General features: G+C 39.0%; 1 protein-coding gene across 9 annotated transcripts in view; it reads left to right on the forward strand.

Moving 5' to 3' along the window:
* Window positions 1-26,743, forward strand: part of LOC134351958 (receptor-type tyrosine-protein phosphatase mu-like) — a 1,067,206-nt gene that overhangs the window by 796,953 nt on the left and 243,510 nt on the right. For 4 of the 9 annotated variants that reach the window (XM_063058925.1, XM_063058929.1, XM_063058945.1 and 1 more), the window contains one exon: window positions 15,118-15,147. The exons of the other annotated variants lie outside the window; for them this stretch is intronic. In XM_063058925.1, the coding sequence (XP_062914995.1) occupies window positions 15,118-15,147 (30 nt within the window). The remainder of the gene's footprint in view (window positions 1-15,117; window positions 15,148-26,743) is intronic. 9 annotated transcript variants of the gene reach the window in all.

Below are 26,743 nucleotides of genomic sequence, written 5' to 3' on the forward strand. Positions count from 1 at the left end.
GGCTCGAGTTATGACCAGGCCTCTGGAGTGTAGGATGGGCTATAGTCTAGGTACTTAACCAATATCAACAGCACTTATTAGTGTAAGAGTGAGTGTAGAAAGAGACATTTCTTATAGTCAGGAATGGTGGGAGACATTGGCCTCGGCTTTGAACAAGGGTGAAGTATGAGCTGGTCAACATATTCTAACAGATGACTTCCCAGGGCCAGAGAGGAGGTGTGGAGGGTTGGGGCAAAGTGGAAACAGGATTATGTGGGGTGGGGGCAAAGGAGTAAGAGAGTAATAGGATCATAGACAGTACAGATGGGGAGCTGGGACAGGCTGCAAATCATGAGGATATTTAGTTTTCATGGGTAGAGCTTAGGCTGAGGACATCTGAATGTATTTCACTTATCATAAGATATTCTATCTCAGCATGACTGAACTCAGACCATGTTGCCAAGGAGTGAACACCAGTAACTACTTCCAGGACAACATACCCAACAGTAGTCATGTGGCACTGTTGCTAAAATCACAACAGAAAATTGCAAGTGGTGTTTAACGACAGGCATGCTCTTCTGCAAATAGTTGTAGATTTGACTTACACCAGGTTGAAATGATCTTCCATATCATTATGCTGAAAAAGAAACCACTATGCAATCCATTTATGAGGTGTGTATTTCAAAAGCCTTTTGTTTCCTGATTTGAAAAGCTTTGGATGAGGAGAATGAAGATGGTCAAAGAGAATTGGCCAGAGAGGCTATAAAGACTGATGGTTTTCCTAGCTGATGTGGGAAATGAGCTTAGTTATGGTAAGTGACAGGCTATCATGTAAGTCAAAAATACAAAATGCTGGAAACACTTGGCAAGGATGAGCAGAATCTTTGGAACATGAAACAGAGTTAACTTTCAGGTCAATATCCCTTTGTAACAGGATATGGGGAAGGGATTAACATAAGCATCATTTAAAAGAAGAAGGTCATGTGAGTGACACATCCAAGGACACCTTCCACTTCAGTTCAGAATTCCAAGGATGAGTAAGCCAGACCAAGATTTATGAGCACCATTTGCTTCCGAATTTCAACCAATGCATTTAGAAGTGAGCATGTCCTGATACAGCCTTTGGCAATTTCTGCCACAATTTTTATGTGCATTTTCTTTGCTGTGTTGATCAACCTACAAACTTAAGAGCATCAGATTTTTCTTCGTCTCAATCAACAGTAAGCACCAGATTTGACCTTTCTTAGGAGGAAGTCCATGAGATCTTCCATCTCTGAGGACAGAGCAAAAGAAAGTTAGCTTCAGGAAAACAGGAACTGTTGAAAATGTCCTACAAATGAGACAGCATCTGTGGAGAGAGAAATGGGGTAAAGGTTTCACATTGTTAATATCATCAGCAATGGAAAGTTGCTAATAAGCATTTTATAAGGATGTATAGAAAAGGGTGCAGTGGTTAGAGAAAAAAAATGTGTGATAAAGGTTGTTTCTCAGACTGGAGACCCCAAACTAATGGTTTTTTCAGAAGTTGATGCTGGGCCCATTGTTGTTCATCATTGATGTGTGATTGGATTAAAAAATATACAGAGCACGGTTAGTAAATTTGCAAATGACACTAAAATAGATGTTTTTGGATAAAGTTATCAAAAGTTACAATGGAATCTTAATCAGCTGCATAATTGGGCTGAGGAATGGCAAATTGAGTTTAATTTGGATAAGTGCAGGTTGTTGCATTTTGGAAGGTCAAATCCATAAAGAACTTTCACAGTGAATGGCATGACCCTGAGGAGTGTTGTAGAATAGAGGGACCTTGGAATACAGATACTGTATACTGTATAAGACCATCTCCCCACCCTAAATAACCAAGAATCTATTGGCCTCCGCTTTAAATATACCCAACGACTTGGCTCCACAGCCATCTGTGACAATGAGTTCTATAGGTTCACCACCCTCTGGCTAAAGAAATTCCTCCTCAGCTCTGTTCTAAATTGATGTCCCTCTATTCTGAGGCTGTGCCTTTTGGTCCTAGACTGCACCATTATAGGAAACATCCTCTCCATGTCCACTCTATCTAGGCTTTCAATGTTTGATAGATTTCAATGAGATCCCCCCCTTATTCTAAACTCAGTGAACACAGGCCCAGAGCCATCAAATGCTCCTCATACTTTAACCCTTTCATTCCCAGAATCAATGTCGTGAACTTCCTCAGGACTGCCTCCAATATCAGCACATCCTTTCATAGAAAAGGAGCCCAAAACTAACCTTGATGGAATCCTGCACATGGACTCTCAAGTTCCTTTGCACATCTGATTTTTGAATTTTCTCCACATTTAGAAAATAGTTTACACCTTTAATCCTTCTACCAAAGTGCATGACCAAACACTTCCTTCTCTATATTCCATCTTCCACTTCTTTGCCCATTCTCCTAATCTGTCTATGTCCTTCTGCTGAGTCCCTGCCTCCTCAGCACTACCCCCCCACTCCACATCATCCACAAACCCTGCCACAAAACCATCAATTCTGACATCCAAATTTTTGACATACAACATAGAGAAAGGAGTGGACCCCTGCAGAACACCACTAGTCACCAGCAGCCAATAAGAAAAGCCCCCTTTATTCCCACTTTTTGTCTCCTGCCAGTCAGCCAGGTTCACTGAAAGTAGAATCACATGTGGATGTGGTGGTTAATAAGGCATTTAGCACGTTGGTCTTCATTGTCGGGTATTGAGTATAAAAGTTGGGAGGTCATGATGTGATTGTATAAGTCACTGATGAAATCATACTTGGATTTTTCAGTTTTGATCAATCTACTATACGAAAGATGTTATGAAACTGTAAAGAGTACAGAAAGGGAGTGCAAGGATGCTGTTACGACTTGATTGAATGAATTAGGAAGAGAAGTTGGACAGGTTAGGACTTTATTCCTTAGAGTACAGGAGAATGAGAGGTGATCTTATAGAGATGTATCAAATCATGAGGGGGATATGCTGTTTAAAACTTTATCCAAAGACACTCATCAGCCATGGTTGGCAGTTTATCTAGGAGAAGGGAAACTCCAATCTTAAACCTCCATTGCCTTGCTGCCCTGCCCACTCAGAGGAAAAATCCAGAGCTGGAGTCCCTGAGGCAGTCCGATGTTGAGTTCAACGATGACTGACAACTCCTGTGATGCCACTTGTGCTGAATTGTGTCAGTCTCTGCCATTCCTTTGGATTCATCAGCTGCACGGAGAGCAGGAGCCTGCTTCATGGACAACAGCTTGCTCTCCGTATCACACTGCCCTGTCACATAGACAGCTAGGATGCACTATCCATGGTTGACCCTGACCAACAGTGGACCTCCTATCCAAAGTGGTGAGATAGCTCATCATGGACAAGAAGGAAACATAAAACCAAGGTAGATAAGCAAGATAAATGAGACAAATAGACATTCCTTTGGAGAGAGGAGCAGAGCTTCTGCAAGGTGGCCATGGGTAATTGGCAGTCATTTAAACAATAATTCAATACTGTGGATGCTGCTAACTCTGAAATAAAATCGTAGATGCTTAGCAGGACAGACAGCATCTGTGAAAAGAGAAGCAAAGTCAACATTTCAGGCAAAAGGCCATTCGTTAGTGCTGGGAAAGACAAAGATAAACAGTTGTAACAGGTTTCAAGATGTTGAGGAAAGATGGAAGGGCAGCAGGAACATAAGGGAAGCATCCAGAGGCCGTCAGTCCTGGCCTAAAATGCAAGTCCGTGCACACAACCCTTTGATCTACAGAATTTCTGATACTAACAAGCCTCTACATGTAGAAAATTTAGTCTCTTCCCAACAACATCAATCCCTTATCCTAAGGTTATTTCAGATGGAACTAAGGTATTAGTAGGAATGGTTTGATTAAATGGCAGAATAGACTTGAGAAATTAAGTTGCTATTTCTAGTCCTCTTTTCTTCCAGACAGGCATTGTACAAAATCCTAGATTATGAGATAGCCTCCTGCTGCTAACCAGTGAACATTTTTGAAGTGTTTGTTGAGTGTGTCACTTTAAAAGCTTATAGTGTCTATTAGTATACAGAGAAGAGAAGGATGCCTAGTCTGCTACCAAGGTTGTTCTCAAAATTCAAAGTAAATTTATTACCAAAGTACATATTTGCCACCATATACAATCCTGAGATTCATTTCTAGTGGGAATACTCAATAAAATCCATAATAGAATCAATGAAAGACCGCACCAATTTGGGCATTCAACCAATGTGCAAAAGGCAGCAAACTGTCTAGAGCATAGAACATAGAAATCTACAGCACGTTACAGGCCCTTTGGCCCACAATCTTGTGCCGACCATGTAACCTACTCTAGAAACTGTCTAGAATTTCCCTAACGCACAGCCCTCTATTGTTCTAAGCTCCATGTACCTATCTAAGAGGCTCTTAAAAGACCCTATTGTATCCGCTTCCACCACCACTGCCAGCAGTGCATTCCACGCACCCACCACTCTCTGTGTGGAAAAACCTACCCCTGACATACCCTCGGTACCTATTTCCAAGCACATAAAACTATGCCCCCCTCGTGTTAACCATTTCAGCCCAGGGAAAAAGCCTCTAGCTATCCACATGATCAATGCCTCACATCATCTTGTACACCTCTAACAGGTTACCTCTCATCCTCTGTCCCTCCAAGGAGAAAAGGCCAAGTTCACTCATCCTATTCTCATAAGGTACGCACTCCAATCCAGGCAACATCCTTGTAAATCTAAATACAAAGAGAAATAGATAATAAATAAAGCAATAACTTTTGAAAACATGAGATGAAGAGCCCTTGAAAGTGAGTCCATAGGTTGTGAGAACACTTCAATGATAGAGTGAGTGAAGTTTTCCCTTTTGGTTCAAGAGCCTGATGTTTGAGGGGTAGTAGCTGTTCCTAAACCTGGCGGTGTGAGTGCCTGTACTTTTGTCCTGATAGCAACAGTGGGACGAGAGCATGAGCTCTCTGATCACTGATGTTAGATGCTGCTTCCTGTGACAACACTTGGTGTGGATGTGCTCATTGATGGGGAGGGTTTACCCGTGATGGACTGGGCTATATCCACTACTTTTTATAGGATATCCATTCAAGGGCATTGGTGTTTCCATACCAGGCTGTGATGCAGTCAGTCAATATATGCTCCACCATACATCTATAGAAGGTTGTCAAAGTTTTAGATGTCATGCCAAAGTAGAGACACTGTCATGCTTTCTTCGTAATTGTACTTGCATCCCAGGAAAGGACCTCCAAAATAATAACACCAAGGATTTTATAGTTGCTGATTTTCACCACATCTGATCCTCCAATAAGGACTGGCTCATGGACTTTTGGTTTCATCCTTATGAAGTCCATGATCAGCTCTTTGTTCTTGCTGACATTGGGTAAGAGGTCATTGCTGTGGCACCACTCAGCCAGATTTTCAATCTCCCTCCTACATGCTGATTTGTCACCACCTTTGATTCGCCCTACGACAGAGGTGTCATCAGCAAACTTAAATATGGCATTGGAGCTGTGCTTAGCCATGCAGTCATAAGCTTAAAATGAGCAGAGCGGGAGGGATAAGCGCACAGCCTTGTGGTGCACCTGTGCTGATGGAGATTGTAGAGGATCTGCTAAGATTTTTGAACCTCCTTTTGCCCTGGGACTGAGGAAGTCGTGAAACTGAAGTTTCACCTAATGGGCTAAGTGGTGCAGTTCTGATGTGACATCTTATCTGGCTCCATTGTGCTGCTGCCATCAGGAAGAAGGCTCAGGAGTTCAGAACTCACACCACCAGATTTAGGAGCAGCTATTGCCCCTGAACCATTATGCTGTTGAGGCAGAAAGGATAACTTCACTCATCTTCACTTGCCCATCATTAAACAGTTCCCAAAACCTAAGGGCTTACTTTCAAGAACTCTTCACCTCATCTTCACAATATTCATTTATTTGTTTGAACTTTGAAATTTGAATTTATTTATTATTTTTTCTTTCTTTCTTTTTGTACTTGCACAGTTTGCTGTCTCATTGTCCTCCTTGTTGATGCAGTCTTTCTTTGATTCTGTTATGGTTATTGGACTTACTGAGCATACCCGCTGTGAAAATGAATAGCAGGGTTGTATGTAGTGGCATATATGTACTTTGAACTTTGAGAAGTGAATGAGATTTTACTATATTATCCTTTACCTTTTGGACTGATGCTAGAATATCCAGAAAGTTAATTGTTTTGATGATTGCTCATCTGGCTGCGTGGGTTTTGACACAGATTCCAATTATTTGTGATTACCACGTTCATGAAAATAACAAAATAATGTAAAATATGAGTGAGGAAACACTATACAAGCATTTCATAGAGTCACCAGAAGATCCAAACATCATCTCAAGCACATGGAAATTCAGGCCACTTCTTTATATATATAAAACTTGCCTGTCATGTCATAACTTCAATGATGGAGTCATGGGATATCACAAATATCAAAATTTGTGAACTTGATTAGTCTCTTTATGAGTCACTAACTCATTCTTCCATGCAGTCAGAGAATTTCAGCTTTTCATTGTTGGTATTTATTTCATTCTTGGAAAGAAATTTTTATTTGTTATTCTAAGCTACCAAATTTTAACATGATCCCTTAATAATTGCTGCAGTGATCCTTTATGTTATTCATTACATTGAACATCAGCTGACTACAACAGGGTAATTGGCATCTAAGGCACAAGAAACAGAATTATGGCAATAAATAATCATAGTTACCGACAGCACAGAGTGGAAAGATGCAAACTACCCTTTAGTGACTTTCCAGGGAACAGTTGCTCCCTTCCATATCAGATAACACTAAATGCAACGCAGATTTCCTTATGCTGCCAGGGATTCCTGAGGAAGATTCATAACTCATATACTCAGCTAATGATTGTGTTGCAGCTGCAATGGAGGGTGATATAATATGCATAAAGATTACCACCAAAAAAATGAATGCAAGCAACCAAACTAAAGCAAAATCCAGAAAGTTATGTAAATTAGATTTGTACTTGTGAAGCTCTTTCTTTCTTTTTAAATCTTTTTATTGAGTAAGTATACAAAAAAGGTAAGCCATATAAACATTAATACAATGTTAAAGTACAATAAAATTCCAAAAGATAACAATACCAAAAAGAAAATACTACAAACAATGTAATTTAAGCATAAGAAACCAAGATAACATAATAGTATACTAGATTTTATATATATCAATGGAAAAAAAAAAGAAAAAAAAACCCCCCAAAAAAATCCCACCGTGCAACTACCTAAAAGCAAAGCAAAGCAATGGGCTAACTTGAAACCAAACAGAGTTAAACTTAAAATCACGTCCTCAATCCCGACCTCCATTAAAACAGTGAAAAAAAAACAAGAAGGGTAAATATTACATTAAATGAAAATATCGAATAAAAGGTCCCCAAATCTGTTCAAATTTAAATGAAGAATCATAAAGGTTACTTCTAATTTTCTCCAGATTCAAACATAAAATCGTCTGAGAAAACCAAAAAAAGGTAGTTGGAGCATTAAGCTCTTTCCAATGTTGTAAAATACATCTTTTCGCCATTAAAGTAAGAAATGCAATCATTCTACGGGCTGAAGGGGAAAGATTACTAGAAATTTTAGGTAGTCCAAAGATAGCAGTAATAGGGTGAGGAGAGATATCTATATTTAATACCTTAGAAATAATATTGAAAATATCTCTCCAAAAAGTTTCCAAAGTAGGGCAAGACCAAAACATATGAGTTAAAGAGGCTATCTGCCCCGAACATCTATCACAGAAAGGATTAATATGCGAGTAAAAACGCGCTAACTTATCTTTGGACATATGTGCTCTATGAACCACTTTAAATTGAATTAGGGAATGTTTAGCACAAATAGAGGAAGTATTAACTAATTGTAAAATCTGCCCCCAATCATCCACAGAAATGGTAAGCCCCAATTCCTGTTCCCAATCTACCCTAATCTTATCAAATGGAGCTTTCCTAAGTTTCATAATAATATTATAAATCATAGCCGATGCACCTTTCTGACATGGATTAAGGTTAATTATCGAATCTAAAATATATATAGGAGGAAGCATTGGAAAGGAAGAAAGTATAGTACTTAGGAAATTTCTAACTTGTAAATATCTAAAAAAATGTATTCTTGATAAGTTATATTTATTAGATAATTGTTCAAAAGACATAAGGGAACCATCTAAAAATAAATCCAAAAACCGTAAAATACCCTTAGTCTTCCAAGTTTGAAAAGCGCGATCCGTAAAAGAGGGAGGAAAAAATATGTTGCCTAAAATAGGAATCGCTAACCCGAATTGATTAAGATCAAAAAATTTTCTGAATTGAAACCAAATGCGCAAAGCATATTTAACTATCGGGTTAGAGACCTGCTTAAGGCGTTTCGAATCAAAAGGAAGAGAGGAACCTAAAATAGAACCAAGTGTATAACCCTGAACAGATTGTAATTCCAATGCTACCCATTTAGGAATAGATAGTATGTCCCGGTCAAGTAACCAAAATTTCATATGTCGAATATTAATAGCCCAATAATAAAATCTAAAGTTAGGTAATGCTAAACCTCCATCTCTCTTAGCTTTCTGTAAATGTATTTTACCCAGTCTCGGATTCTTATTCTGCCAAATAAATGAAGAAATTTTAGAGTCAACTTTATCAAAAAAAGATTTAGGAACGAAAATTGGTAATGCCTGAAACACATATAAAAATTTTGGCAAAAAAAACATCTTAACTGCATTAATACGACCAATCAAAGTTAAATATAAGGGAAACCATTTAGATGAAAGTTGAGTAATATGGTCTATTAATGGTAAAAAGTTAGTCTTAAATAAATCTTTATGTTTACAAGTAATTTTAATCCCAAGATATGAAAAGTAATTATTAATCAATTTAAATGGAAATTTATAATATAAGGGAAGATGTTTATTAATCGGAAAAAGTTCACTCTTACTAAGATTTAATTTATAACCTGAGAAAAGACCAAATTGTGCTAATAACTCTAAAACAGCAGGAATGGATCTCTCAGGATTAGAAATATATAAAAGTAAATCATCAGCATAGAGTGATAATTTATGGGACTTTAATCCCCGAGTTATCCCAGTAATATTTGAAGATTCTCGAATAGCAATTGCAAGAGGTTCTAATGCAATATCAAATAATAGGGGACTAAGAGGACAGCCTTGTCGAGTACCACGAAAGAGAGGAAAAAAAGGTGAGTTTAAGGAGTTAGTACGAACCGAGGCTACAGGGGAGTGATATAACAGTTTAATCCAGGATATAAATTTCAAGCTAAAATTAAACATTTCAAGCACCTTAAATAAATAAGGCCATTCTACTCTATCAAAAGCTTTCTCGGCATCTAAAGAAATAACACACTCAGGAACATTTTGTGAGGGAGTATAAACGATATTTAACAATGTACGAATATTATAAAAAGAGTAACGACCTTTAATAAAACCCGTTTGGTCTTCCGAAATAATAGAAGGAAGTACTTTTTCTAGTCTATTTGCTAATAACTTAGAAAAAACTTTAGAATCAACATTTAATAAAGATATTGGTCTATAAGATGCACATTGAGCAGGGTCTTTATCCTTCTTTAGTATTAAAGAAATTGATGCTCTATTAAAAGATTCCGGAAGTTTACCAAGTTTCAAAGAAGCCTCAAAAACCTTATAGAGCCAAGGAATCAATAAAGAAGCAAAACATTTATAAAATTCAACGGTAAACCCATCAGGGCCAGGAGCTTTCCCCAGATTCATAGAAAAAATAACATTCTTAATCTCATCCATTGTAATGGAAGTATCTAATAAAGAAGACATATCCTGTGAAATCTGAGGGAAGTCTAACTTATCTAAAAAATCATTCATATATTTAGAATCTCGAGACTCTGATTGATATAAAGAAGAATAAAAATCACAAAAGGTTTGATTAATCCCCACATGATCCAATATCAATCGATCATTTTGGTTATAAATCTGATTGATTTGAGATTTAACATAATTAGATTTCAATTGATTAGCCAGCAGCTTGCCAATTTTATCACTGTGAACATAAAAATCACTTCTTGTTTTCTTTAATTGGTTTACAATCGAGGACGAGAGTAGTAAACTGTGTTCCATTTGAAGTTCAGTTCTTTGTTTGTATAGCTCCTCAGAAGGAGCCATAACATATTTCTTATCAATTTCTTTAATCTTGTCCACAATTGCCATCTCCTCCTGCTTCTGTTTCTTCCTCAAAGCAACGGAATACGAAATAATCTGACCCCGAATATAGGCTTTAAAAGTGTCCCAAAGAGTGTTAACCGAAATATCTTCTGTATGGTTAATTGTAAAAAAAAGCTCAATCTGTTCATTCATAAAATTAACAAAGTCCGAGTCCTGAAGCAACAGCGAATTAAAACGCCATTGTCTATTGTTTGGTATATTGGCCATAATTTTAATAGAAAGCTTAAGTGGAGCATGATCCGAAATGGTTATAGAATCATAATCACATTTAATCACTGAAGGAATGAGACGAGAATCAATGAAAAAATAATCAATTCTTGAATAGGAATGATGAACATGTGAAAAGAAGGAAAAATCTTTTTCCTGAGGATGCAGAAAACGCCAAATGTCCGTCGACCCAGAATCAGAAAGGAAAAAATTTATCAAATTTGCAGATTTATTAGGTAAAGTCCGTAAAGGAGCCGAACGGTCCAAAGCTGGAGATAAACAGGTATTAAGATCTCCGCCCCAAATCAATGAAAACTCGTTCAAATTCGGAAACTGATCAAACAATGATTTATAAAATTCCGGACAATCCATATTAGGAGCATAAACATTAACCAAAACTACTTTTTTATTAAATAGTAAACCACTAACCAGTAAAAATCTACCATTCGGATCAGAGATAATATCCTGTTGTATAAAAGTAACTGAGGAGTCTATAAAAATAGAGACACCTCGAATCTTAGCATTGGAGTTCGAATGAAATTGTTGTCCCTTCCAGAATTTGAAAAAACGTAGTCTGTCCCCCCTCCGTACATGGGTCTCTTGTAAAAATAAAATTTGTGCTTTAAGTCTCCGGAACACTTTAAAAACTTTTTTCCTTTTAATAGGATGATTAAGACCATTAGTATTCCAGGAGACAAAATTAATAATAGACTCCATAAATCCTAAAGTCAACCCATAACAAGGAGGATTGACAATAGGCGCGACCCACAAACCCGGAGAGGAAACAGAACATACAAAAGATACCGGGGAAAAGGACGCAACCAATACTTCAATAATGTATATAGCCCAAAGAGAAACAAACTAAAACGTGAAGCCCCTCCCACCACCCCCCACCCCAAGACCCCAAGGCGAAATCTAAAGCAGACCCGCCAGAAAGAAGCAAGCGCTAAAACTACCCCCATGACTTCCGGTATACGCTCCCTAAAAAAAAGGTATAAATATGAAAAGGGTCAGCTAATTGTAAAACAGTAAAAAAATAAGTAAAAAAAAGTTAGCTCAATTAAAATACACACAGAACAGAACAAAAGCCGGAAAGTATATATTAAAAAAAAACCACAATAAACCTCAAACTCATGAATAGACACAGCAACAGAAAAAAAATAGGATTATTAACATAAAATGATTATAAAAAGCAAAACAGAATAAAATTTAAAAAAAAACTACAAAATTTAAGGCCGCACAGGAAATACGTAAGATGACAAAAGGGAAGTAACCACTCAGAATCCCCTGGGAAAAGAAAGAAATGACGCAGTTAAAAAGAAAGTTTAGCAGCCATATTAAGAAATCGAAAGTAAACTTTTCTGCCCAAATAGGGCACAGAAAAGTTAAAACCAACCAATTCACAGCCTCCGATCAACGGAGAAAATTTAAAAAAAGGCAATTAAGATGTTGAAGATGAAAGTTGATCCAGATAACTCTGGGCATCCGATGGAGAATCAAAAAAACGAAGGGCTCCATCTAACATGCGAATCCTTAGACGTGCAGGGTACAGCAGCGCTGGTCTTAAATCCATCTTATAGAATTCCGACATCACGGATCTGTAACGGACCCGTTGGTCCCAGATTGGTTTACTGAAATCTTCCACGAATCGGAACTTAAGATCCGAAAAATCAATGAAACCTTTAGATCGAGCGAATCGAAACAGTCTCTCCTTGTCTTGAAAGTAATGAAAACGTAAGATAACATGCCTCGGTCTATCTGACCTAGACGAGTATGATGGGATTCTGTGAACACGATCCAGTAACGGTGGTTGGTCAGGAAATACAGTAGGGAATGCATCTTTTAAAAGTTGGGAGAAATATTTCATAGGGTTGTTAGCTTCCACGGCTTCCCTGACGCCAATCATTCGTAAATTCTGCCGTCGCATTCTAGATTCCAAGTCAGAGTTTTTAAAAGTCAAAAAGTCAAGTTTCTTCTTCATTACATTAATTGTTTCTTCGACTTTCCCCATCTTAAGCTCACTTTGTTGCGCGGATTTTTGAAGATCAGATATAGCCGACTGATGTTCCGCAATACATGTTTGCATCTTATCAATTAAATCGGCAATTTTCTGGAACTTAGTTGAGATTTCCGTATGAATCAGGTCTTTAACAAAGCCCATAATTTCTGTACGAATCATCTCCCTAACAGAGGTTGAAATTTCCCTCTGAATTAACTCCGATATCGCTTTCAAAGTCACCGGTGATTCAGTCGGAGGGAGATCCGTAGCTTTCGGTTTAACCGGAGGTTTACCATCCTTGCCGTCTTTCCCGTTCTTAGACATAGCCGATATTAAAGTATAGCTGACCATAGAGAGAAAAAACTCAGAGGTAATGGAGCGAGTCAAGAACGCGACTTCACTCCATGAGCGCTACCGGAAGTCTCCGTGAAGCTCTTAAGTACGTTTGTATATCAGTTCTATGGTGAAAGATGTGCTGAACAAAGTTGTCATTTTAAATTTGAATGAGGATAGGTTTGAAGGTTTACTAGCGGCTGTATCCACTCTTCTAAAACTGATTCTTCAGGGTAATATTCAGAGTCCAGATAAGAAATTAAAACCTCAAGAACAAAATAACTTGATTTTTTGCCATTAATGATGGTGTAACACAGCCTGGACTGAAGATTAGAATAGCAGTTACATGATGAACATATGAGCAGGAGCAACCCATTCTGTGTTCATCCCTAAATCCTTTCTTCATGCGTAATCAGATCATCTCCCATTTGCTCACTTTGGTTCCACCCTCCCAAGCACCTTTCCCTGAACAAAAGGAATCAAATCCCAGTTTTACTCTTTCCAATTGACCCTAACTCCCACAGAGGAAAGGAGTCTAGGTTTTCCTTCTGCTCCATCACTGGAAGCTTCCATCCAGATTTTGATGACCAAGAGTCAGTGTAGAAGTTCACTTTAATAATAATTACAGAATTATCATAAACCCAAAAATGCTAAAAGCACAAAGATGAAACAAATGTGTGGAAAGGTGAATTAAATTAGCATTTCCGAGTTATGGTCAGAAAGAAATTAAGTTAATCAACTTTTTCTCTCTCCACCTGTCCTTCCTCATCCATTGAACTTTTATTTCTGTTTTCCACATTATTTTGATGTTTTTGTTGATAAAATCAATAAATTGAAGTGAATTTGTATCTATAATGCTACTTTATTCTTAGGTTTCTGGACATCTAGAAGTTCATCTTCAGTCACTAGTCCTAAGAGTGTGAGGGATATTGGCTGTTTTGGTCATCACCTCCACACGTTGACTTCTTTTGAAGTCTCTGGTACACCAATTGTAGAGACAAATAACAGACAGCTAATAATTTCACACAGAAATCAATGGCAGTCACTAAACACAAATTCCTCCCCTAGGCACAGAAAGCTACCTCTGTGTCATTTTTCTGTCCTGTCCATTCTTCAAGAAGTTCACACAATCGTAATTTAGTGACTCCCACTCAGACCAGGAAATGTGCATAGAGTGTCTGCCTTCTCTTGCTTACTGCCTGAGGTCACCCCCCACCTGTTGTAAATTTGGAAAGTGATTTCCCACATTGATTCTGCCTACCTTAATATATTTTTAGAAATACAGATGACAAAACAAACTCCTGATTATGAATCAAATGCTGTTCGGTGCCAACCACTGACAGACTATTTTAACAGAAACTAATTGGGCTTCCCAAATCCACCTATCCGAGTTTTGTGTTAAATGGAGTCCTGCTTAATATTTCTGCAGCTGTGAATATCATTGAAAATTCAGATTCAGCTACTGTATACTTAGTGGCATTAATGAGATGACTCTCAGTATTTAATCCAGATCTCTCACTCCGTCACTGCCCCATGTTAGACCTACAACTTTATTCCCACCTCGCTGTTTACCATATACCATTCATAGAACATAGAAAAGTATAGAACAAAGACAGGACTTCTGGCCCAAGATGTCTGCACTAAACGCAAAGTCAAATTAAACTATATCTCATCTGCCTATACTCAATCCATATTCCTCCATTCCTTGTATGTTCAGGGGTCTAACTAACGGCCTCTTAAATGCCACTATTCTGCATCCTCCACAAACCCTGATAGTCCATTTCAGAGATTTACCACTCTCTGTCAATGTAAAAAAAACTTGATTCATGCATCTCCCTTAAACTTTCCCCTGCTCACCTTAAATCCATGTCCTCTAGTACATGACATTTCTATCCGAGGAAAAGAATTAGATATTCTACTCATTCCAAAACTCTCATAAATTTATAAATCCCTCTGCCTCAAACAATCTGGAGAAAGGAACGCAGGTGAGTCCAGTCTCTCCTTATAGCTCATGCCCTCTAAACCAAGAGGATTCTTCTGCATCCTCAATAAGCTTCAACATTCTTATTGCAATAGGGGTAACTAGAATTGCAACATTCCAAACTGCTGCCTGAACAAATATTTCAAAGAAGGATATGTAAGTTATTAAGTTTCCAGAGTCTTTTTTTCAGAAAATTAGGATAAATACATTTTGAATCTGCTGTCATGCTTATGTACCTTCACTTAAGCTTCAACCACCACCACCTTTTGATATATTTTATTAGGAAGGAATTAATTTAGATTTTCTTTTAATTCATTAATATTTGCTTTTCTTTTCCTTTCATTCCATCCTTTCCCACCTGCTAAATCCTTCAACCATCTCACCTGGCAGAAGAAGCTCTCAGTCCTACACTTACTACCTGTAAGTAACTGCTTTGATACTGAACTGCTCCATGCTTTTATCCATTCTTTATCATGCAAAACATTTGTTTCACTCACATTTTTGTTTTCCAGATTTGCTATCTGATTTTGGTTGTAATTGTATTAATGTACAATCTAAGATTAGAATGCAAAGCAGCAAACCATGATGGAATGTTTTGAACTAATATTTTTGTCAAATTTTGCAGAACTGTTGGTGTTAATTAAGGAAATGCAACAAAAAAACTTGCTGATATTGTAAATCTGAAAGAAGATCAGAAAATGCTGGAAATAGTCAGCAGGTCAGTCAGTGTCCTTGAAGGGAGAAACGCATATTTCAGGTCAAGGGCCCTTCATCAAAACTGGTTTCTCATCATAGAGGAAGTTACAGAAAAGAGCAGCACTGAAAAACAGGCCCGTCAGCCCATTGAGCCTATGTTAAGTAACAGCCATCCACTTACATTAGTCCTACATTAATCTTGTCTTTATTCTCCCCACATTCCTCTCTAACTCTCTCTGAACTCTAGTATTCACTTTCACGAGGGGCAATTTTCAGCAGACAATTAACCAACCAAATATGGGTGGGGGTGGTTGGGGTGGAAACCAGAGGACCCCAAGGAAACTTGCACATCACAGGGAGGACTTACCAGCTCTACACGGGATTGAAGAGGTCAGGATTGAACCCAGGTGTCTGGTGCTGTGAGGCAGCAGCTCTACCACATGAGCCATGGCCAACTCTAGGTGTATTCAATGAACTTTCTAATGAAGGAGTTCTTGACCTGAAAACCCTGCTGTTTCTCCCCTTGTGGATCCTGCCTGATCTGCTGGGTACTTCCGTTGTTTCTTATTCTTTGCATTAATTATTAATGTTGTTGAACTTGCATGGTTTTAGCAGAGAGATCTGTTGCTTTCTCGTTTTATGTGTAAGTATTTCATTATCAAACTGAGTCATCAATCTGAAATTATGAGCCTTAATTGTAGTTCTCACTGTATCGGTGTATTGATGTCAAGATCAAAGTCCAATTCAAGTTCATTGTCGTGTGTACAAACACATGTTGGCACAGGTGCAATGAAAAAAGTCACTTGCAGCAGCATCACAGATACTGTGATTACAATATCAGCTAAGCAGCATTTACAAGACAAATATATATATATAAAATATATTTTACAGAAAGAACACAATTAGGACAGAATGACAAATTCCATTGCAGTACAAAATTATCGAAGTGGTCTTGGTATTGCTGTAATGGCGTTGTGTAATTTGGTTCCAAAGGCAAATGGTTGAAGGGAAGTGCTACCGATAGGGTTTCTGCATGGATGATGAACGAGCACAGGGTGTGGGGCTCAACCACATTACTCTCGCTATCTACCTATTGTCAGGACTCTCTCTTAAAGATGATACAGACAGGTTAGTGAATCTTCAACTTGAGAAAAATAAAACTGGAAAACAAAAGGAAACCTGGAGTTTCATTTTGAATGAAATATACAACAAGACAGGTTACCTGCGACCTATCCAATGACCAAAAAGAGAGTGTCAAGGGTGTGTTGAAAAGCGCTATTTTTACTTTATGAATAAGGGAAGATTATCACTACATAGAGAAAGTCATTCACAGTGTAACCACATAGCAACAATGCAGGGGAAATGAAGCACTGAAAAGGGGAAAGAAGGGAAAGTGATTGCAAGTGGTTTACTAACTATTCACTTTCATAAACAAATGATTAAATAGGCCTTTCTGGATGAGAATATTCTTTTTGCAAAGGATTAGTGTAGGGAAATGTTCCTAAGATAGACAAGAGCGAGCAGGTAGTGTTAAGCAGCTACAGATTCAGCATTAAAGTCTTGCCTTCTTAATGGAATCAAACTTGGAGCCTATCAGTGAACACAAATAAAAAAAAGCACCAAAGGCACACTTGTGGTGATTTGAAGTGAGAATTCGGAAGCTGGTGTTGTTGCTGGGATCCATTTTGTTGTTATAGAGTAGGAATAAAGTGCAGTCAGGTTTTTTTGTTGTCTTTATTTTTCTTGCTTGATTTGAGAAGGAAATTAAAGCAATATTTTCTTTTTAAAATTGTAGCACACTTGACATATCATCAGATACCCTGGAGTCCACTATGAGGTTTTTGCCAGTAATAAAACATACCTCACAACAAATGAGATTTTGATGCCACTAATAACTCTGCAGTGAAATGGCACCATTGCTTAACACAACCAGTTTGATGGTGTGAATAGATATTATAGATCTGTGGATGGGAAGGAGATAATGAAGTTGTTTTGTTTCTTCAACTATATTTTAAGTTTGTTTACTGCAGTATGCATACTCTTCCTAGCTGAATAAATAGTGCAATTGATCCTCTAAGCTTATAGAAGAGCACTATGAAATGAAATATTTGTTACCTTTTCCCAATGTTAACAGTGTTAATAGTCAGGACCATGGCCACAAATAGAATATGCTGCAATAGGTTTGAATGAAATATTGATAGTTAAGCAAAAGTAGATTAATTGTGTGACATAAGTTATTAATTGTATTCACAAGCAAACCAACACAATAATGGGAGTGGGTTGGATATAGCAGCAGTGGGTAATCTTCCCAAATAGACTGCAAGCCCCGTATAAACTCAAGGTTTACTCATTGAACTCAATCCCAACTTGATTTTCATTCAAATAGGAATTGCAAACCACCAGATCACCCTGCCCTCTCCTTCCCCCATATCATACCGATGAAAATTACCCCATAATGTGCTCATTGGATATCTCAGAGTCTGCTGATTTCATTGTAATTTTCATAATGGTTTGAGATGAATACATGTGCTTTTGCAAAGGTGGAAAGTAACTTCTTCCTCTGGTAGGAGAAACTTAAATTAGGAGCATAGCCATTCAGGACAGGTGTCAGGAAACACTTCTTCACAGGGTAGTGGCAATCCAGTAATCTTTCCACAGTGGCAGTGAGGCACTATTAATTGGAAATATTTAAGCTGCATTTGATAAGGATGTTAAGAGGTACAGAACGAAATCTAGTGGATAAGGTTAAAAGGCACGCACAAAATGCTGGAGAAACTCAGCAAGTCAGGCAGTATCTATGGAGAGGAATTCACAGTTGACATTTCGGGCTGAGACCCTTCATGAGTCCTGATGAAGCATCTCGGCCCAAAACATTGACTGTTAATTCCTCTCCATCGATGCTGCCTGACCTGTGGAGATCCTCCAGCATTTTGTGCGTATTACTCTTCATTTCCAGCATGTGCACAATCTCTTGTGTTTAAGAGCTAAGAGGCAGATTATTTTACTAGATATGAGTGTTGCGGGCAATGCCAGCATTCAGTGACCACCCCTGTTTGCCCATGAGAGGGTGGAGGTGAGCTGCTTGCCCCAATTGCTACTTCAGACCAGCCCACCTTATTGTTGGGTCGAGAGCTCTGTTACTTAAACCCAAAGAGATTCTGATGAATTGGCAAACATCTAAATGAATGGTACAAACGATGAAGGGATGAAGGTCCACTCCCTGTTCCTGTACTCCACTCATGTGCTGACTAGTTGTGTCACTTGCAGGTGACCAATCCCTAGGCAGACATTTGCTTCCTTCTTATGCAGTGTCATGGTCTCTGCTTAGACCATTTCTGCTCTGCACAGCGTTGATTGGGTACTGACTGAAAGAATCACAGCTATGTCCTCTTATTCATTTATATTTTCAGGATACAGTGCAGTCATGCTCCAGATATCACCGAACATTCTGCATATTAAGACTTACTATTTCAAACAGTAGTTAAAAGCTTTAGTTAATGTCTTCCAGGAGATCTGTTGTTGATGTTTCCACATTAGCAAGTTTGTGCTGTGCACTTTGCACCTCATCTGCAGCACACACAGTCTTCATTTCTTAGTGTAGTAAAACTCCAGTCCTTCTCTGTTCAAAAGTCCCAGTGGTTCAGCATCCAGCTCGCCAAAGCTGTAACCTCAGTGGAGTGCCTCTGAATTCACAAAATGCACGTGAACATTCTTGGATTTAATGTGACAGAATTCCAGCTGGTCATGAGAACTGCGACTTGCCGCTACACAGCAGCTGGCAAATCCATCTTTCCAGTGCCCAAAACTCTCTTTCATATGTATGAGCCGCACATAGATTTAGTGTTGACAAGCATTCTGGGACCCCATTCATAGTTTACTGTCATTTGCTCAAGTGCATGAATGCACAGGTGCAATGAAGAACTAACTTGCAGCAGCAATGCAGGTACATCGCATCAACTGAATAGATTTCACAAGAAATCCTACACTTACTTTAAATGCAAATGGGCACTGTTCCCATGCTTACTTTCCTTTGACAGGGTCTTGTTCCCAAATCCACGTTAATCACTTGAGGCCCCCTTTGTGTCTTGTTTCCCTCACTTATTTTAAACCATTGGGGCCCTGTTTAACACACACTATTCAAACTCACCTAATTCACTGTAAAATTCATTGTACTACAATGTAAAATTTAAAAAAGTGAATACTAAACATATATGACATTTAATAGGAATAATATTCAGAAGTCTAGAAAATCAGTCAGTTAAGCACCGCAGAAATTCTGATGGCGCCCAGTTATTGGAATTTTATTGTAGTTCTGCAATTCCCTGATTCCATCATCTCCTTTGTTTTATTCTCCCTTATTCTCTTCCTTTGTTTCACAACATGTGTTCTTCCCAAATTGGATTGGGCTTTTGAATTATAGTTTTACAGATCAGGTTAAAAATGCTTCCTTCGTCAACTGATTAAAATAGCAAATAGTTTCCAAGCATTAAATGCTTCTTAATTTATAGTCAAATGATGAATGGATATTGGTATCATTGGTGTTCAAAAGTTCAAAATATATGTCGAATTTTTTTGTGTGTGAGTGATGAGACCAAAATTTATTCTCCATCCTTCAGTAGGATGGAGAACTGACTAGTTCCTTCGAAAATAACTTCTCAGCCATTTTATTGGACCAATTTATTTAAGCCATTTTACTTAAGTGCCAACCATATCATATCACTGTGAATGTCAAGACACCTGGAGACCAGACTGGTTAAGAACATAGAACAGTTCAACACAGGAACAGGCACCTGCACCCACAATGTCTGTGCAAAACACGATGCCTAATTAAAATAAATCTCTTCTGATTACACACAATCCATTTCTCTCTATTTTCTACATATTAATGACTTTATCTAAATGCCACAGTTGTATCTGCTTCACTACTACCCCTGGCAGCCTGTTTACCATCCTCTGTGTAAAAATATTTGCCCCACACATCTTTTCTGAATGTTTCCCCCCTCACCTTAGACCATCACAGTAGTGTAGTGGTTAGGGCAATGCTATTTTTGCTTGGAGCGTCAGAGTTCAAAGTTCAATACCGGCATCCTCTGTGCATCCTCCCCATGGAATATATGGCCTTTCCCGGGTACTCTGCTTTCCTCTCACAGTTCAAAGACATACTGGATCGGTTAGTTGGTTATGGTAAATTGTCCCATGATTGGGTTAGGGTTAAATAAAGGTTGTCAGGGTGGCTCAAAGGGCCAGGAGGTCCTATTCCACAATGAATCTCTGAATAAAATAAAGTAAATGGATATCCTCTGGTATTTGGTTAAGGTGATCAGATTTCTTTCCCTAAAGAAGAGTAGGAATCCACAGAAGTTATTACAACATATGAGGAATGTTTGTCCGCTCTTGGGCTGTACTCCTTGGAGTAGTAGAAGAATGAGTGGAGACCTCATAGAAACATTTCGAATGTTGAAAGGCATGGACAGAGTGGATGTGGCAAAGTTGTTTCCCATGATGGGGGAGTCTAGTATGAGAGGGCATGACTTAAGGATTGAAGGGCGCCCATTCAGAACAGAAATGCGAAGAAATTTTTTTTGTCAGAGAGTGGTGAATCTATGGAATTTGTTGCCACAGGCAGCAGTATAGGCCAAGTCATTGGGTGGATTTAAGGTAGAGATTGATAGGTATCTGAGTAGCCAGGGCATCAAAGGTTATGGTGAGAAGGCGGGGGAGTGGGGCTAAATGGGAGAATGGATCAGCTCATGATAAAATGGCGGAGCAGACTCGATAGGCCGAATGGCCGACTTCAGCTCCTTTGTCTTATGGTCTTATGGTCTAACAGTCGGTCTTTAAGTTTCATCTTAACCTTCCACTGATTCCAGTATTTTAATCTTCAGAATTATTTAACCAAATGGATTTAAAACTCTTAGCTGTCATGGCAGATTTGAATACAAAACAAAAACTGTCAGAAATATTCAGTAGGTCAGGCAGCATCTATTAGGAGAGAAGCAGAGTGAAATGTTCAGTTCAAAGCCTGACAGGAGAAAACATGTTAGTTATAGATAGATACTTTATTGATCCCAAAGGAAATTACAGTGTCACAGTAGCATTGCAAGTGCACAGATATATAAATATACAAATATTAGAAGGGAAGTAAGAAAGAACAAAAAATACGTTACCACAGACTAACAGCCTCGAGGATGTCATCACTTCCCTGGCTATAGGTAGACTCATTATACAGCCTAATGGCCAAGGGTAGGAATAACGTCATATAGCGCTCTTTGGAGCAGTACAGTTGTCTTAGTCTATTACTTAAAGTGCTCTTCTGTTCAGTTAAAGCGGCAGGCAAAGAGTGAGAAACATTGTCCTGAATTGCCAGAATTTTCCATACGGTCCTTTGCTCTACCACAGCTCCCAGTGTGTCCAGTTTGACTTCTATAACAGAGCCTGCCTTTCTAATCAGTGTATTGAACCTGTTGGCATCACCTGTGTTGAAGCCATTTGCCCCAGCACACCACTGCATAAAAGATTGTACTGGCGACAACAGATTGGTAGAACGTATGAAGGAGAAACCTGCATACTCCAAAGGACCTCAGTCTCCTCAGGAAGTAAAGGCAACTCCGGCCCTTCTGTACACAGCCTCCATGTTAGTGCTTCACTCAAGTCTGTCATCAGGTATACCTTCAGGTACTTGTAGGTCTTCACCACATCCACGCCCTCACCATCAACAGTAACAAGGAGCAGTGCAAGCTTAGTCTTCCTAAAGTCCATCACTATCTCCTTTGTCTTACTGATGTTGAGCTGCAGATAATTCAGCTTGCACTATTTGACAAAGTCCTCCACCAGGGCCCTATATTCATCCTCCCGTCCTCCCTTTATACACCCAACTATTGCTGAGTCATCGGAGAATTTCTGCAGATGACATGATTTGGTGTTGTATCTAGAGTCCGAGGTATACAAGGTAAACAGGATGAGAGCCGATACAGTCTCCTGTGGACCCAGTGCTGCTTATAGCCATGTCTGACATACAGCTCTGAAGCCACGCAAATTATGGTCTGCCAGTCAGGTAGTCCATTATCCAGGATACAATGGAAGAGCCAGCCTGCATTGAACAGAGCTTTTCCCCTAGCTATGAGGGCTGTATGGTATTGAAGGCACCTGAGAAATCAAAAAACATGATCCTCACAGTGCTGCCCTGTTTATCCATATGGGAGTAGGCTCTGTTCAGCAGGTAGATGACAGTATCGTCGACTCTCATGTTCTCCCAGTAGGCAAACTGCAGGGGATTGAGAGGTGATCTGACCAGGGGTCGGACAGGACCAGCCTCTCTAAGGTCTTCATGATGTGTGAGGTCAGGCCACGAGACTGTAGTCATTCAAGACTTTCGGTTGGCCCCTCTTGCACATTGGGACCGTGCACAATGTTTCCTACACAGTCAGGAACATGGTGTTAGTTTTAAGCCGCAGGGAGAGTGGAGGAGAGGTAGACAAAACAAAAGGAATGTCTCTGATGGGTTGATTTGCAGGACACTAGGTAAAGAGCAGGAAAAGTGGGCCTGATGATATTGCTCTAAAAGTACATAGCAAAGTCACCAAGTATAAACAATCTCTTTCCATGCATCCTGAGCTGTACATGCCAATTGTACAGTAGGTAATAGGAACTACTTTGTTTTTGGCTGCACTGACTTTAGTAGAGATGAATTTCAGAGACAGGGCCCACGTTTTGTCAATGTGACTCATGCCAAGTTTCTTGAAACCCTTGCAGATAATTGGGGAAAGTTGAGAAAGAGGAGGTTTTTGAGTAGCTCTTTCAGTTGGTCAGTACTGGCATGATGGGTAGGTCAGCCTCCTGTGTTACACGTTTCAATAAACTCACATCTTCTGACTCGGAGAAAGACCTCAACCTCTTGTCTCAGAATCGGGTTTGTTATCACCGACATGTGTCGTGAAATTTGTTGTTCTCTGCAGCAATGCAGTGCAATACATTTTTAGAATTACTATACAATAAGAAATATGTAAAAATAAATGAGTTGCACAAAATAGAGCAAAATTGTGAGGTAATGTTTATGGGTCCATTGACTGTACAGAAATCTGATGATGGAGAGGAAGAAACTGTTCCTATCCTCAGGCTCCTGTACTTCCTCCCTAATGCTAATAATGAGAGAGGGCGCGTTCTGGATGATGAGGGTCCTCAAGGATAGATGCCACCTTTTTGAAGCACCACCTTTGAAGATGTCCTTGGTAGTAGGAAGGCTACTGCCCATGATGGAGCTGGCTAAGTCTAGAACCTTCCGTAGCTCTTCTGGATCCAATGCATTGGACCCTCCATACCAGGCGGTGATGGAAGCAGTCAGAATGCTTGCCATGGTACATATAAAGAAACCTGCTAGAGGCTTTAGTGTCACACCAAATTTCCTCAAACTTCTAATGAAGTATAGTTGATGGCTTGCCTTCTTCATGATTGTATCAATATGTTAGGCCCCAGACAAATCCTCCAGAAACTTCAAACTGCTTACCTCTGACACCTTAATGAGGACAGGTGCACATTCTCCCAATTTCCTACAGTTTGCAATGTAGAAATCTACAGTTGCACTAATTAATTGTGATACTTAATCACATAATGGTGATATACAGAACATTTTATGAAAAAGCTGTCTAATTTTGACATTAAAAATTAAAGGGGCTGTTTTTGGAAGGTTGGCAGGTTTAGTTCCCTAGCGGCCTTAACTCAGAACTGCGGAGTCATGGCCTGTCTCGTCAATGGGAAAATCTCACAGGGAGTAGGACAGGACAGGCATCATTTGCCGTGGAGCCAGTTAACATGAGAACTTTAGGAGACCTTCTTAGAGGGTGACATTGACTGGGTTGGTAACCTGTGATGTGAGAAATGATTTAACTTGAGGTGCAGGTCAGGTTGAACGTTGGTTGCAGCATGTAATACAGTTGACTTTCGAGGCCAGAGCTATGTTGTCCCTTGAGACTTACTTGCCGGATTAGGGTAAGGCGTAACTGTCCAAAAAGTCGGATATGTACTCCCTCAATGGTTTGTAGTGAACGTATGTGCTGGAAGGGGTAAGGAAAGGAAAGGAGATATCTTGATGTGAAGCAGTTTGTTTGTGTGCATGTGTGTGTGAAGAAGGGAAATCCAATTTACATCCTTGAAATAATTCCTTTCTAAAGACGTTTTGTCTTTGATTGTGCAATTGATTCTGTTCCACTGCTCTACAGGGTGAAATAATGTTTTTACATTCACCACCTGCTGAAGACATGCTCCATTCATTCGCGAACTGGTCTGCTTTTTAATCTGCTGAAGTCAATGTGATGAAAATTGGCTGAGTGCCATAACAGCTGGGTGATCTACAGGGCCACGTTTCTGGCCAGGCACCAAAACTTTAAAGCCAATGTCTTCTCAGAGCAAATTTTCTCTGAGCTACTAATATTCTCAGCTCAGGGGGATATACTCATCAGAACAACAGAAGCAAAATGATTGTAACATTAATGGTTGAGTTTTGAAACTGCTTAATTCCTTTTAAAGAGAGGGATGAAGTGACTCTATGTTCTTTCAATAATCATGGTTGTTCCAACTTGCCTGAAGTGTCATTTGATTTGGGTGTTAATTGTTGTGTATTTAATTTTCAGTAATATTTGAGTAATTTTGTAAATATATTATTTGATTCAGCAATTTTTGTTCTTTATATAACCCTTTCAGCGGTCTCATGTTCAAACCTGGCTCGTTAGCTAACTCTGCTAGCAGTCACATGACAAAGCAGTGTGCAGGCCACCATTTATAAATAATATACATCTAACCATATAACCATATATAATGGTTATCTAGGGTCAGTATGATTTGGTGTTCAACCAAATGGGGAAGTTGGAATGTTTCAATTTAAAAACATTGATTGTAGTGAATGCTGTGTAAATACTGCCCCATGCAAAGTTATCATTCACCAGAAAATTAACAGATCGTACACCAGCATAAAATTATAAAGAAGTATATTTAGCAAATTTACAGTTACAGAAAAAATGAGGGAAAAATAAAAGGGCCCATTACAGTTAAACCAGTTCAAAGTACACATAAATGTTGGAGCTCACTTCTGGAGTAGTTGGGTGTATCACTTTACTCGTGCGCTGAACCCATATTCTACATGAAGGACACCAGCCACAGTTCAAACTTCCCTCGAAGACCATCTTGAATGAACTGGCTTTCTCAGAAGCACTGGCATTTCCTCCTTGGAGCCATTCATCTGCACAAAGCTCTTGTTACAACAGGGTCCTACCTTCGAATGGCATTCTGCAGGCATCTTCCCTTGTACCCTGCTCAGCAGCTCCTGCCAAAAGACCTCAAACCAGTCTACTGTCTTTCAGAAATCTGATTCCATCAACCTCTCCCAAATCTTCTACTGGGCAGAAAGTTACAATTGGCTGACACAATATTCCTAAGTTGAACACCATGGCTCCTTATTTTTAGTCAAAACATAAACACTATTGCTAACAGGACACATTGCAATTGCAGAAAACTGCCAAAACAAAAATATGTCACAGTAGAAATTTTAACCAGAGTATTACATTCTCTCCCCAACGAAAATGGTCATGTCCTCATGACTTTGGAGCTTATTAAGCCATTATTAATAACACAGTATTCAAATGAATTTCATGATTTCAGGACCCTGATTCTAATTGTAAATGGAATTAACATATCTCATTGGGATAGACATCATATGGCAACCTATCTGAGGTTTCCTGACTCTCTGAGACCTTCTTATCTCATCTTCAGCCTCCTCAGCCTTAGGTAAACTGGAACAGAAACAATGAATACCGTGTGATAACAATAACTATTACTAAAAAAGTAGAAATAGGAGTTAGACACACTCATTTGCACAAAAGATAACTGGATCATGTATTCTGAGTGGAGTGAAGTGAACAGAATTTCGAAGGAAATGAAGTAGCAAATGAGAAACAAGTGCCAGTTTAGCTGAGTGCAATAGGGGGAGGACCACACAGTTTGCTTAGAAGTTTAACCTCTGCAACCAAACTTTATAGTTGGGGGGTGGGAATCAAATTAAAGAGACTAGGAGAGAGGAGGTTAGTTCACAACAGGGGGATGGGAACAAGTGCAGAGACACAGAGGGGTGTAAAATGAGGGTAGAAGCAAAAAGTAGTAAGGTGAAAAGTAAAAGTGGCAGGCCGGCAAATCCAGGGCAAAAATCAAAAAGGGCCACTTCTCAGCATAATTGTATAACGGCTAAGAGTGTTGTAAAAGCAAGCCTGAAGGCTTTGTGTGTCAATGCAAGGAGCATTCGTAACAAGGTGGATGAATAAAAAGTGCAGATTGT

This window comes from Mobula hypostoma, chromosome 1 (assembly GCF_963921235.1).
Source record: "Mobula hypostoma chromosome 1, sMobHyp1.1, whole genome shotgun sequence".
NCBI lineage: Eukaryota > Metazoa > Chordata > Chondrichthyes > Myliobatiformes > Myliobatidae > Mobula > Mobula hypostoma.